The sequence below is a fragment of the Octopus bimaculoides genome, chromosome 4 (assembly GCF_046866305.1).
Source record: "Octopus bimaculoides isolate indiv1 chromosome 4, ASM4686630v1, whole genome shotgun sequence".
In the NCBI taxonomy this organism is placed as follows: Eukaryota; Metazoa; Mollusca; class Cephalopoda; order Octopoda; family Octopodidae; genus Octopus; species Octopus bimaculoides.
The window spans coordinates 94,247,780-94,260,769 of record NC_142931.1 but is presented as its reverse complement, the minus strand read 5'-3'; the positions used below and the strand labels follow the sequence as shown (position 1 = coordinate 94,260,769).

At 34.7% G+C, this 12,990-nt stretch overlaps 1 protein-coding gene across 16 annotated transcripts in view; it reads right to left on the bottom strand.

The window, feature by feature from the left end:
- Positions 1-12,990, bottom strand: part of LOC106876920 (cyclin-D-binding Myb-like transcription factor 1) — a 162,701-nt gene that overhangs the window by 55,385 nt on the left and 94,326 nt on the right. For 10 of the 16 annotated variants that reach the window (XM_089351020.1, XM_089351016.1, XM_089351024.1 and 7 more), the window contains exons 7-10: positions 7,711-7,787; positions 5,872-6,062; positions 4,456-4,565; positions 4,200-4,268 (exon numbers count right to left, since the gene is read on the bottom strand). In XM_089351020.1, coding sequence (XP_089207146.1) covers positions 4,200-4,268; positions 4,456-4,565; positions 5,872-6,062; positions 7,711-7,787 — 447 coding nt within the window. Of the gene's footprint in view, positions 1-4,199; positions 4,269-4,455; positions 4,581-5,871; positions 6,063-7,710; positions 7,788-12,990 lie in introns of all 16 variants that reach the window. The other 6 variants (XM_089351013.1, XM_052967261.2, XM_089351014.1 and 3 more) reach the window with 1 other exon arrangement.

Below are 12,990 nucleotides of genomic sequence, written 5' to 3'. Positions count from 1 at the left end.
TGGCTCTTGTGTGGGGTTGTTGTAAGATTTTCGAGTGAGATCGTTGCTGGTGCCCCTGGACTGGCTCTTGTGCGAGTGACACATGAGGTTTCTCGAGCGAGATGAGCGTGGCCGTTGCCAGTACCGCCTGACTGGCCTTCGTGCGGGTGACATGTAAAAGCACCCACTACACTCTCTGAGTGGTTGGCGTTAGGAAGGGCACCCAGCCGTGGAAACACTGCCAAATCAGATTGGAGCCTGGTGTAGCCATCTGGTTTCACCAGTCCTCAGTCAAATCGTCCAACCCATGCTAGTATGGAAAGCGGACGTTAAACGATGACGATGATGATGATGAATGTGCAGAAAACAACTTCTGCCACATTCCTGGGAGAAAAACTAGAAGTGGTTGATAGCTTCCGCTATCTTGGTGACCAAATTAGTAGTGGGGGTGGGTGCACTGAAAGTGTAGTTGCTACAATAAGAATAGCCTGGGCAAAGGTCAGAGAGCTCTTACCTCTGCTGGTGACAAAGAGTCTCTCTCTCAGAGTAAAAGGCAGATTGTATGACGCATGTGTACGAACAGCCATGCTTCATGGCAGTGAAACATGGGCTGTGACTGCTGAGGACATGCGTAGGCTCGCATGGAATGAAGTCAGTATGCTCCGATGGATGTGTAATGTAAGTGTGCATACTAGACAGAGTGTTAAAAGTTGAACTTACGAAGCATCAGTTGTGGTGTGCAAGAAAGACGATTGCGCTGGTATGGTCATGTAGCAAGAATGGAATGAGAATAGCTGTGTGAAAAAGTGCCACACCCTAGCAGTGGAGGGAACCTGTGGAAGAGGTAGGCCCAGGAAGACCTGGGATGAGGTGGTGAGGCACGACCTACGAACATTGGGCCTCACCGAGGCGATGACTACTGACCGAGACCTTTGGAAATATGCTGTGCGTGAGACGACCCAGCAAGCCAAGTGAGACCTAAATCAAAGGCCTCAGGCAGCCCACTTATACGTGCCTTCCTTCATTGGACACTAAACTCCGCTGGCGAAGACCTGTTGAGGCAAGTGAAATCGAAACCGAATTAAATTCGACGACTGGCACCCATGCCAACATCGTCTCCTTCATTGGAAACGAAACTCGGCTTGCGAAGACTTATTGGGGTAAGCGAAAGCGAAACCGTCAATGGCACCTGTGCCCAGCATCGCCTTCCTGGCACTTGTGCTAGATGGCACATGTAAAGACATTCGAGCGAGATCATTGCCAGTGCTGTCGAACTGGCTCCTGTGCAGGTGGCATGTAAAATACACCATTTTTTTCCAATAAATTTCTTGTTTTTAAAGTTATATTATATCATTCATTATTTAGATTATCATTCAAGTATCATTGCCTCCGTTAGCCCAATTTCTGGTTCACCCCCATACCATGTTGAGGTGACTGTTGGTTTTTATGGGGGAAAGGCCACTACTGATTTTTAATTTTTATTTTATAATTATTATTTAGGCCTGTTATTTCATTTCAATTAAATTATTTCAAAACCAAAGCAACAATGTTCATCGTTTTGGAAGGAAAATTGGCATTATAAGAAGTGATTTTAGTATCACTAATAGTATTCCATTTATCAGCATTATTTTTTACAATGCATTTGCATTTGAAATAAATGGTGGATAAAAATGAATCAATTTTTTAAAATCACTCACATAATAATTAGACAGGAGAAGTGGCTAGATAAACAAAAAGTAGTGAAGAAAACGGAAATGGACAAAAATTGAGGCAACAGTTGGAATGCTGTGAGAGAAAGAGAGACAAGAGAGCCACATTGTATATAATATTAATAATAATAATAATAATAATAACATAGAAGAGAGCTAAGCAAAATGTGAATATGAAGAAGTTCTTGAGTAAATAATGTTAAAAAGATTTTATTAATTAACATAATTATTCCTTTTTAGTTTTGCTACAAATAATATATTATTTATATGTAAACAAGAGTAAAATTGCGACTAAAACTTTAGTGGTGGAAATAAATTATAGAAGACAGATGTTTACTTAAAAGACGTGTCACTTATATAAAATATTGGTTTAAAATTTTGGCCCAAAGCCAACACTTTGGGTGGGGAGGAGGTAAATCAATTATATGAACCCCAGTGATCGAATGGTACTTATTTTAATCACTCTGAAAGGATGAAAGGCAAAGTTGACTTTGGTGGAATTTGAACTCAGAATGTAAAGACAGACAAAATGGCACTAAGCATTTTACCAGGTGTGGTAATGATTCTACCAGTTTGCTGCCTTAAAAAGGAAAGACAGGTTTTGTCTGACACTCTACCCAGTCTGCCAGCACTGTCTCGCTACCTCTTTGAAGTATTGATAATGGTAACAATGTTTAATTCCTGTTGGGGGCAGATTATATGATGCATGATTTAGAACCACAATACTTGCTGGGTAACAAAATGTGGGTCTTAAATGCAGAAGACTTGCAAAGGCTGGAAAGAAATGAAACAAGTAGGCTCTGATGGATATGTAACGTCAATGTGCATGACTGCCAAAGTATGAATGAGTTGAGAAAAAAAACTGGGTATAAGAGGAATCAGGTGCAATGTACAAGACTGTACTGATATGGGCATATGGAGGATGACTGCTGCAGAAATAACTGTCAAGAACTCCAAGGTAATGGAACACATGGAAAAGGAAGACTCAAGAAGACATGAGATGAAGAGTGAAGGCTGATACGAAAATGTTACATTGCATTAAGGAGATGACAAGGGACTGTACAGATTGGCATTATACAATGCTACAGAAATCCAACTACCTACGACAAAAGATACCCAACATGAGAGTAGTGTTTTAGAATTTGAAGCACTTTATACTCTGCCAAGTGTACATCTTGCTGACCTCTCTCAGATATTCTTTTGAACCCCCTCATCATTCTATTGCTCTCTTACCTCCCCTTTAAACCCAGCCTCTTTCTCTCACTCACAGCACTCTATCTCATCTTCCTATTACTAGTACTGTCCATATCCTCTGCTTCATTCTGACTCCCTTGTCCTTCCCTAGACCTATGTATGAAGAACTGAATCAATCAATTCTCATCCCACTACAAGGGACTTTATGTAAGAGACATTATCAGACCCAAATAATCTGACTCCTTTGCCCTTCATTAGGCCCATCTATCAGAGACTGCATTGGTTCACCCACATCCTTTCACAGGCTAATGTATAAGAAACTGCATTGTGCCATCTTTATCCTTCAACACAATACACTCTAACTTCAGCTTTCTGTACTACTAGCCATCACTCTTCCTCCTCAGAGACACTTCCGTTGCCAACCAGCATCTACTCTTACCCATCATCCACCTTTACTTTGGCACCCTTCCACTACCTGATGCCTCTCAAAGTGCCCCACTATTTTTCTTCTTAGATCCCTGACTAATTTCTATAATGTTCTATATACAAGTCACCAACCCTGCTGTACCTGTGCCACAATGGAAAGTTGACAAATTACACTCCCTCAAGAGTAATTGGTGAGTGAGACAACAACTCTAATAGCTCAAAAATGCAATCAATACACTTAAAGTGGTTGGCAAGAAGAACATCCAGCTTTAGAAATTAAGTCAAATGACATGTATGAACACCAGTTTATTGGTGTAGTAGTTCCCAATTAAGAAGGTTCTGGATTGTGATGATCCATTCAACCTATGTTGACATGGAAAGCAGACATAAAATGATGATGATAACACTGGAAAAAAAAAGAATACTTGGATGCAAAGAAAGTTGTATGATGAAGTATAGCACTAAATTCTAGTTTTTAAAAATCCAACTTGCCTCAGCTATTTTCTTAACTCAGCCTTTCATGTAAAACTACTGCTGCACAAACAACAGTAAGGTTTGCACCTACCTTACCACTTTGCAATCAGTCACAAATCCCTAACCAAAATTACTGTTAAAAGACAAATATATGCATAACCTATTGCATTACTAAGAACAGAAATTTTATAAAGACCAGCTCTCAAAATTAAAACTCCCAAGAGAAATCTGATTCATAATAATTACTAAATTTATCTGAAGAAACAAAACAGCTTATTTTCATTTGGGACTTTAATTTTACTCTTCCCGGAGCATATCAATTTTATACAAAACAGAGACGAATAAAATCCAACTTATGATTCATTTCCAAACACCTGTACTTCCTATTTAAAAATGTAACATAAAATAGAAAAATACCTGGCTGTGCTCCTGATAATTCACACACAGCATCTGTAAGTCGCTGTTCTTCTTCTGGGAGCCATTTCCCTGACAAACAAATCAAAATAGAGAGAAGCTGAAAATAGTACAAGCTTAAACATTTAAACATGTCAATCAAATAAGTTGCATAACAGCACGAGATACAATAGTGTCCCATAAAATTGCTTGAAGAAAGAGTAGAATAATTTCCTTTTCAAGGAAAAAAAAAAAACATAAAAAGGAAGTTTTACCGTACCTGAATTACAGGTATCTTTCATTAGTCTACATTTATCTTTGACAGATGATGCACTTCGGCCCAATACAGCACCAATGGCAGCCCAGTCTGTGCCATGCTTGAGGCGCAACCTAACATAATAAACACTTTATTCATAGAATTAGATAGACAAGAAGAATAAAAGATCAATACAATATATTTAGAAATATTCAGTTTACTTATACACATACAAAACAACAGATTGAGGCTGTGTCTTAAATTTTATTTGGAAGTCATCCATTGAAAAAGCATCTTTTAACTTCTTTTTTCTCTTTTGCTCACAGTAATATGTATAATCTACATATTAATAAAATTAGTTTGGTAAGACTGATGTGTCAGTTTATCAGTACATGTCAGTCTGCTATAGTTACTACACCCTCCTCCTCCCTCAACTAGCCCTACAAAGATTATAGCGTACCAATAAATAATAAATAAATGAAAAATATGACACTGATTGTCTGCTGGGGTGTGTGTATGTGTGTACATGCGCATGCATGTAACTGTATGAGACTGTGAGTTTGAGTGTGTTTGTGCATGTATGCTTAACTGTAATGAGACTGTGTTTGTGTGTGTGTGCATAACTATATGAGACTGTGTGTGTGCACGTGCATAACTGCATGAGACTGTGTATGTGTGTACATGAATAACTGTATGAGACTGTGTGTGCGTGTAGCGGCGCGCGTACCTGTATGAAAGTATGTGTTTGTGTGTGTACACATATATGTATGAGTGTGTGTGTGTGTGTGTGTGTGTGTGTGTGCATGTACCTGTTTGAGACTGTGTTTGTGTGTGTGCGTGTAACTGTATGAGATGGTGTGTGTATGTGTGTGTGTGCATGTGCACATAACTGTGAGACTGTGTGTCTGTGTGAATATGTGTGTATGTGTGTGTGAAACAATAACCGAAAGTGTATGTTGGTATCTGTGTGTGGAATGTCTGCTGATATCTGTATGTGTGTGAGTTGTTATCTGTGTATGTTTGTGTAACAATGTAAAGCTATAATTGTCTGCTGACATCTGTGCATATGTGTGTGTTTATATATGTATGCATGTCTGTATGTATAAAACGAATAGACTGTGTGTATGTGTACATAACAATATGTGACTGTGTTTGAATGTGTATGTATGTATGTATGTCGTTATTTGTGTTTGTGTAACAATAGGATATTATGCAACTGTCAGCTGGTATCTGCTGGTGTGTGGCCTAGAGGTTAATTTATTCGGCTCATGATCATGAATTTGAAAGCCAGTGGTGCGTTGTTACACAGTACTTCTCCAGTCCACTCAGCTGGCAAAAGTGAGTTGTACCTGTAATTCACAAGGCCCAGCCATGACATATTATAAAAATGTAGAAAACAGCTGTATTGAAGCATGTAACAATTAAAGAAGGTATACTAACTCTCTGAGTTTAATCATTTCATCTTGACTGTACTTGCCAACATAATTTTTTTGATCATACATTCGTATTACTCGTCTATACACAGAAAACAGAGGTCGGTTAAGTCCTTTTGCAACTGTTCGATAAAAATCCTTCCGTTCATCTTTGGACATCTCAAAAATGATTTCTGTAGGGTTACTGATATTGTTATCCTGGGAGTAAGACATAAAACTGTACATTAAGCAACATTCAACGAAAGAGCTTTAGTGGGTGATGTTAAATTCTAGATGAAAAAAAGTCCAACAAATGCCACATAATATTAACAAGTAAAATTTATTAAAGAAAATAAAAACAAGACTAATATAGGGTCAAAGAATAACATGTGAAACTGGCAAGCCATTTTATCTAATCCTGGTTAATACATATTCCAACTTCACAGTTGACTGGTTGATGTTTAAATAGAATCCATCTCTATATCTGACATAATTCATAAGAATGTAGAACACAAACAATAAATTTCTTTGTATTAATAATTTGAATTAAGGATAAGCAAAACTTCTAAAGTATTTGAAGTGGATGATGAATTGCTCTCGGAACATTCTGAGAACATTATAATTTTTAATGTCTGCAATTCAAAAATGCCTAACCCATAAAACAACACAACTGTTCAATTATATTCAAGAAAAATAAAATTCTAATAGGTTAAAATGTAAATATTTGCACAAATTGTTATAAAATTTCCCCTTTTGATGGCTTTCTTAATTTTAAAATTGTAGTAAAAGCTATTTTTTTTTATAGACTAGATAGGAAAAAAAGCAAAATTATCTGCTATAGCATAAGAGAATGTCTACATTAGGTAGGATATATCAACCATTCAACTTATGTGTCTCCTATTGAAAATAAGCTTTTAGCACAAATAAAGGTTTCATATTATTACTTAGTTTTCTATCCTCTTAAAACTTGTAAGATAAAGTGTCTAGAAAACATACTTTTTTTTTATTACCTAACCAAATTTAATTTATGAAATTTTCTCTAGATGAAATTGTGATATGATTTAGGGAATTTCCTAAAAGTTGAAGTATCAACAAGTAATTTCATAAATCAAGTATGCTTAAACATTTCAGTTTGCATTGCCATGTTTCCTCAGGCAAATAATTTTACAATGTATTATATCTGTCTCACAACAAGGTAGTTTACTTTAGGAAATTAGTCCGAAGAGGCAAAATTATCTAAATTAACAACACCAGTAAGATATGAATCTACATGGTTTCTCATAACCTTTTAGCATTCAGATTATTCTGTCAAATGTAAGGCTTATTTATTCACAACGTTTTGAATTAATTATGTATTATTTTGTAGCTTTAAGATTTTAAGATGACGTGATTGTTTATTTTTACAATGACATTGTAGAGTAGGTGTGAGAGGCTGGATTTTAAACATAAAACAAGTTAAATATTTTGGCCAGATATGGCTGGTTTAAATTCTAAAGGGTTAAAACACCCCATTGTCTAAACTAAGGAAAAGACACTTCAGATAACAATCTTAGATATTTCTAAAAAAACATGACTGTCACAGATTTTTAATCCTAAGTTTGCTCAAAGAGGATTGTCCAGATTTTTTCCTCTTAATGGTTTGGTCTGGAGGAAGGGGTTGTACACAACTTGGTACATGCAAATGACTTTAAGGGATATAAAAAATAAGCTTTTGTTGATGTTACAGTTTTATTGTATGCATTTTGATAGCTTTATAATCCTAGCCTGTCTACCTCAAAGATAGCAGGGAAATATTCATATAGCATGGCTTCTGACCATTTTATAAGACTAAATTAAATTCAAAAAGCTTTCAGTCAAATATACTTACTTTACAATAGCTATTGATGTTTGCTTGTAAGAGTTCTATTTCATCTTTTGTCCACTGGCCTTGGACCCAAGAATGGCCTAAATGAAATAAGAAAATATTTCTATAAGAAGGTGAAATAATGATTATGATTTCATAGGATCAGGGTACATTTTATAGGTTTAAAAGAACATAATTCTTATCAATATCTGGACTGTTCTTCTCAGTGTTAGATCCAAACTACTGGGTAGAGACCTTTAACAAGAGATGCTACACACACAGGCTTGAGAGCGATTCCTTTTAATTCAAGTGCCCTTATTAAGTACCATTTTCCAACTCTAAAGCTGGTGATTCCAGCTTAGATACAAAACAAGAGTTAATAACTAAATATCTATTCTTGAAGTGATATGGTTAAGAATTTTCACAATCAAATTATTTACTAGTCTAGTAAATTTTTAAGCAGAAGATTATTTATTATAAACAAATAAATCACTTGGGAATGAGTTTAGTTAATGATATCTCAATATCTAGATTTGAAGTGAATTAATAACAACTCTTCTTTCTTTCATCTCATCAAAATTAAAATAGGAATAATTATTTTTCTACCAATAAAATGCTCATAAGTTTTCTTTTATATGCCTTTTTCTAAATGTAAATGGCTCATATGCTTTGAAGTTATTTTGTGAAGTTACAAGTTCAAATTTTGCAATGCATAGTCTGCATGCCTCAGTTTACTTAACTTGCTAACTGAAAATACAAGTTGGATCTCTTTAGTCTGGAAATTTGGGGACCTGGCCATTTCCAGATACAGAAAAATGTCAGAAAACAGAAAGCTGACTCTAAGGGAGTCTCTGTGTAAATACATAACTTAGCTATCTCATTGTGTGTGCATGTGTGCATGCATACATACATACTGATGTCTTGTCAAAGCTAGAACAAACTTGAAATACAAAATAATACAGCCAATAATATTTCCAAATAAGCTTTAATTGTTTCATGTAATATAAAGTCTGAAATCAAAAATAATAGAACAATATAAATATTGGTAGACTACAAGTACACCATGATAGGCAGGGTCTTCATGGATAGAGTGCAGGGTCATCAAGACTTCAATTAAATAGACCTAGGCCTATTTGCACATCAGGATCAAAAGGGATGAAAAGAAATGGTCTTTCTATGCTGAAATGAGCCTTGGTAGAGTTGTGAACAACCTTCTTCAACTACTGTCGCAACATAGCATGCTTTGGGTTTCTTCCTAATTAATTTTGTTTGAATCAGACATGATTTTTTGTTTCATTATAAAGTCACCTTGCTCTAATCTTGCCATTGAATCTCTCATTGTCTAAATATATTTATCCATAGAAATTCTTTCTTTTGCTTCTTCATTTTTTTCAGCACATTTTTCATGATTTTATTTGTTTTTATCTTCTTGCACCATCTGCTCTATTTCTCAAGCAGTTTCTTGATAAACAATAGGCTCACCATTATTGATGTTCAGCCATTCCCCTAGGTTTTCCTCTGTAATTTCTTTTGTTATTACAAGACACTTTGTGTTCATCATTCTCCTAGCATACTCAACCAATTTTTTGATGATTTTCTTTCATTAGAAACTTTAAATTCAGCATAGTCAAGTTCAACTCTTTCCTCGTCTTGAAAGGTTAACTTGCAGTGTACATTCTGAACTTTATTCCAAGCAGATGCTAAAGACCATATCATATCTTTTAAGTAAAATTCCTCATGAAATCTGTAGGGAGTTTCTCATTATTTGAGGTAGCACAGAAACAGTGGATAAACTGATTTGTATTTAGATTTCAATGAATGTAATACAGTAATCCCTTGCCATATCGTGGTTCACATATTGCAGTTTATTATTTAAGCTTACATTGATTCCTCTGCAGTGTTGTTTTGCATTTATGATAAAAGAAATATATACAAATTATAAAAATAATAAAAAAACAAATAATACAGTACTGCTTCTACTTCATGGATTTTCACCTATCGTGGGGGTGTTCTAGTTACAGGATTGTCTCACTGAGGTGCAATCAATAGAGAGGTATAGACCAAAAACACTGTCTTTTATTAAAAGTTCTACTTTGGAGTATGCAGAACAACTCTTTAACAAAAAATATAAGTTACACTTTGAATTTAGGCCAACAGAGTTACAGTTTTCTCCAACTTAACCCTTTAGCATTTAGACTGGCCAAAACTAGCTGAAAATTATTCCCCTTTATTTGTTTGAACCAGTTATATCCAGCCATATCTGATTCCTCTATGAAATCGCTAATAAAATAAACAAATCACATTATTGAATTCTCGTAGCTTTGAGATAATGCGAGATAAAGCCTTTCTTGCCTTTATTCAAGTAAAAATATGGTGAAATTTTTGAGACTTCTTGGTTTTTTTCAATGTCTGAAGAGAAGTGTACATCTTAGTTTTTAGTGATATGGTGTCAGCAAGTAGCGATTATGATTTCAAAGATTTTACTCTTCATGATGTACAAAATATAAACGAAAATAACAGTGATTTGTCTTTGGATGAATCATATTGACAATCTTTGTTGGATGAGGAAGACTTTGATAATGAAAGTGATAGAAATGAAAGTGATGTAAATGATATTGAAAACATTACACCAACCATAATTCATGATTTCACAGAAAAACTAGTCCACGATACAGTTTACCTCTCAATGCACAACCATTGGACTATTTATTTTTATTTTTACTGAAAAGTTTTTTTATGAAACTGTCACAGAGAAAACAAAAATGCTCAATGCATAATTTCTGTTTGTGGAAGACCTAATCCACTATGGCAGCCAACTGATACTGCAGAAATGTGAGCTTTTTTTTACTAATAAACACTATGTTTGATATTAAGCAGCTTCCTCAATTGTTGAACTACTGGAATCCTGACATAAGGTATGGTGATCCATATATCTCCATCATTATGTCTAACTACAGTTAATTCAGATATTGTTTATGTAAAAAGCAACAAGGCACCTTTGCCACCAAAAGACTACGACCATTTGAAATTTTGGGTTGACATTGCATCTCAGTTATGTGAGGGCTTTTCATCCAGAAAGCACAGAACTGGGAGAAAAGCAAAATTAACTGAAGTGGGTGTCAACAGAGAAAATATTGACTTCCATATGATAGAAAAAATAAATGGAAAAGTTTGCATACTGTGTTCACTGAGAAAAAAAAAAAAAAAAAACTGCGAAAGGTCAAGACCTCATATATGTGTTTGTTTTGGAAAGTGCCCTTCTGTAAAGGGTGCTTTGGACAGTTTCACGATTGAAATATGGCATAACTATATTTTGTTGTTTGATAGTAATACTATCATATATTCTTTTCATTTTATTAAATAACTAGCAAATGCACCCATCCTTTTGCTTTGGTGGTATTTTCTTCACCAAATAATTGAACTACTGAGAAGGTTTATGAGTAGCATGGCAATCTATGTTTCCGATTAACCTAGGAACAGAAAACCTAATCGAAGGCTGGTTATTGTGGAGGTCATTGCACTTTAATGGTCATAGGACATCTACATTTGCAAGTGATGCAAGGTAGAGCTACTTGAAGTGTTTTGGGAGTAGATTATGGATAATGACTACAAAATATAGTTGTTTTATATGAAAGCGAAATTTCTTGTCAGAAACAGCCACATAAATGGTGTAAGGAAATTGAAGGAAGACGTTGACACTTCCCCTCTGCAAGTCATTTTATTCAACAGCAAAGGGAGCTATTTTTTCTGAGAGAAGTATGATTGGTACATTCAAAAATGGCAGTATAATACCTATTGGAAAAGCAGAGTTAAAGGAATGTATTTGCTACGTGCTTACAGCATATGACCACTCCGAAACTGACTTCAGGTAACGAAAAATGAAGACATGAAGACTTTGACTTCAGTTCACGAATACTGCTTTAACAGTTCGCAGTAAAAAGATGTTGCATTTGAAATATAATGGATGAGTAAATAAGCATCCTTAATATGAAACAACACATTGGTAGGTAAACACAGGTATCAACAAATAGAAGAGAGAGAAGGGAATGTCACCTTTCAAGTAACTCAGAATAGATAAAGGTAAGCCTACCAAAGTTTAATGCAATTTAAATATGGAGATTAAGATTGTTTGATATTGGATATTCATCACGTAGAGTGTTCCTAGTCAATTTAACCACAATCAAAGGTAGACAGTTGAAATAGATAAACAGAAAAAATCCTTTCACTTTTATAATATTCTCTAACCAAGTAATACGTAAACTCAGCTACATCCTCTAGTTCACTGGTTTCTAGTTTAATACGTTCACTGTTTTCTTCATTAATGTGCATAATTTTTGATTTGTCGCAGTTGACTTTCAATTCTAGTTTGGCAGCTATTGCTTCTAATTTTGACGTTTTATTTTGCATCTGGCTATATGTTTGTGAAAGTAGTGCTATATCATCTGAAAAGTCGAGATCTTCTAGAAGATATTAAGACGAGAATAAGTAAGTAATGGGACATAAGTAATGTGTGTGTAAAGTTTGGTAAAAAATTGGTTGAGGATTGTGGAAATTTATGTGTTAGTCAATATACACACACATACTTTGATTTATATATATTAGATATGTGAAAGTGAAAAATACATATCAATTTTCATTATGTTACCTTTGCCTCACTTGCTAATGAGCTTTTTTTCTTTTATTAGATGCATTCTGTTATGTAAATGTATTCATGAAATTGTATAAGAGTACATAACCAAGGGTATATTGACTAGAAAAAGAGTTTTGTACTTTATTTTCAATGAAAATGTTTGAATGAAATATAGAGAAAGAATAAAATCTTGTACTGATTATACCTATATGCTGATGAATTCATATTAATGTACCTCATCTTGAAAAGTGGCAACATTGATGGCAGTTGACAACTGGGATAATTTTAGTAACAAATCAAACAGATAAGATGCATTAAGAATTTCAATTTTAGTGTTTATCCATAATGTTATTGTTTTTACACCTGTTAATTAAATTTACCTGCCCATAAAAGTCAAATTTAATCAGCAAGATTAGCTAAAATTACAAAGCTATAATCCACTGGTATATAAGCACTCACTGACAAAATTTCAAATCTGTATGTAAAAAATTAGCAAAGTTACAAGCATAATTCAAAATAACGTGAACAGTTAAGCATTACATTTGTCAGATTAATCTGAACACTAAAGGGTTAAACAAGAAGTCATTTTCAAACCATTAAACAAACCCTGCAAAAACCCCTTAACTGTTATTCACTCTTTTTGAATACTATAGTAGCTAAGAACTCTCATACCT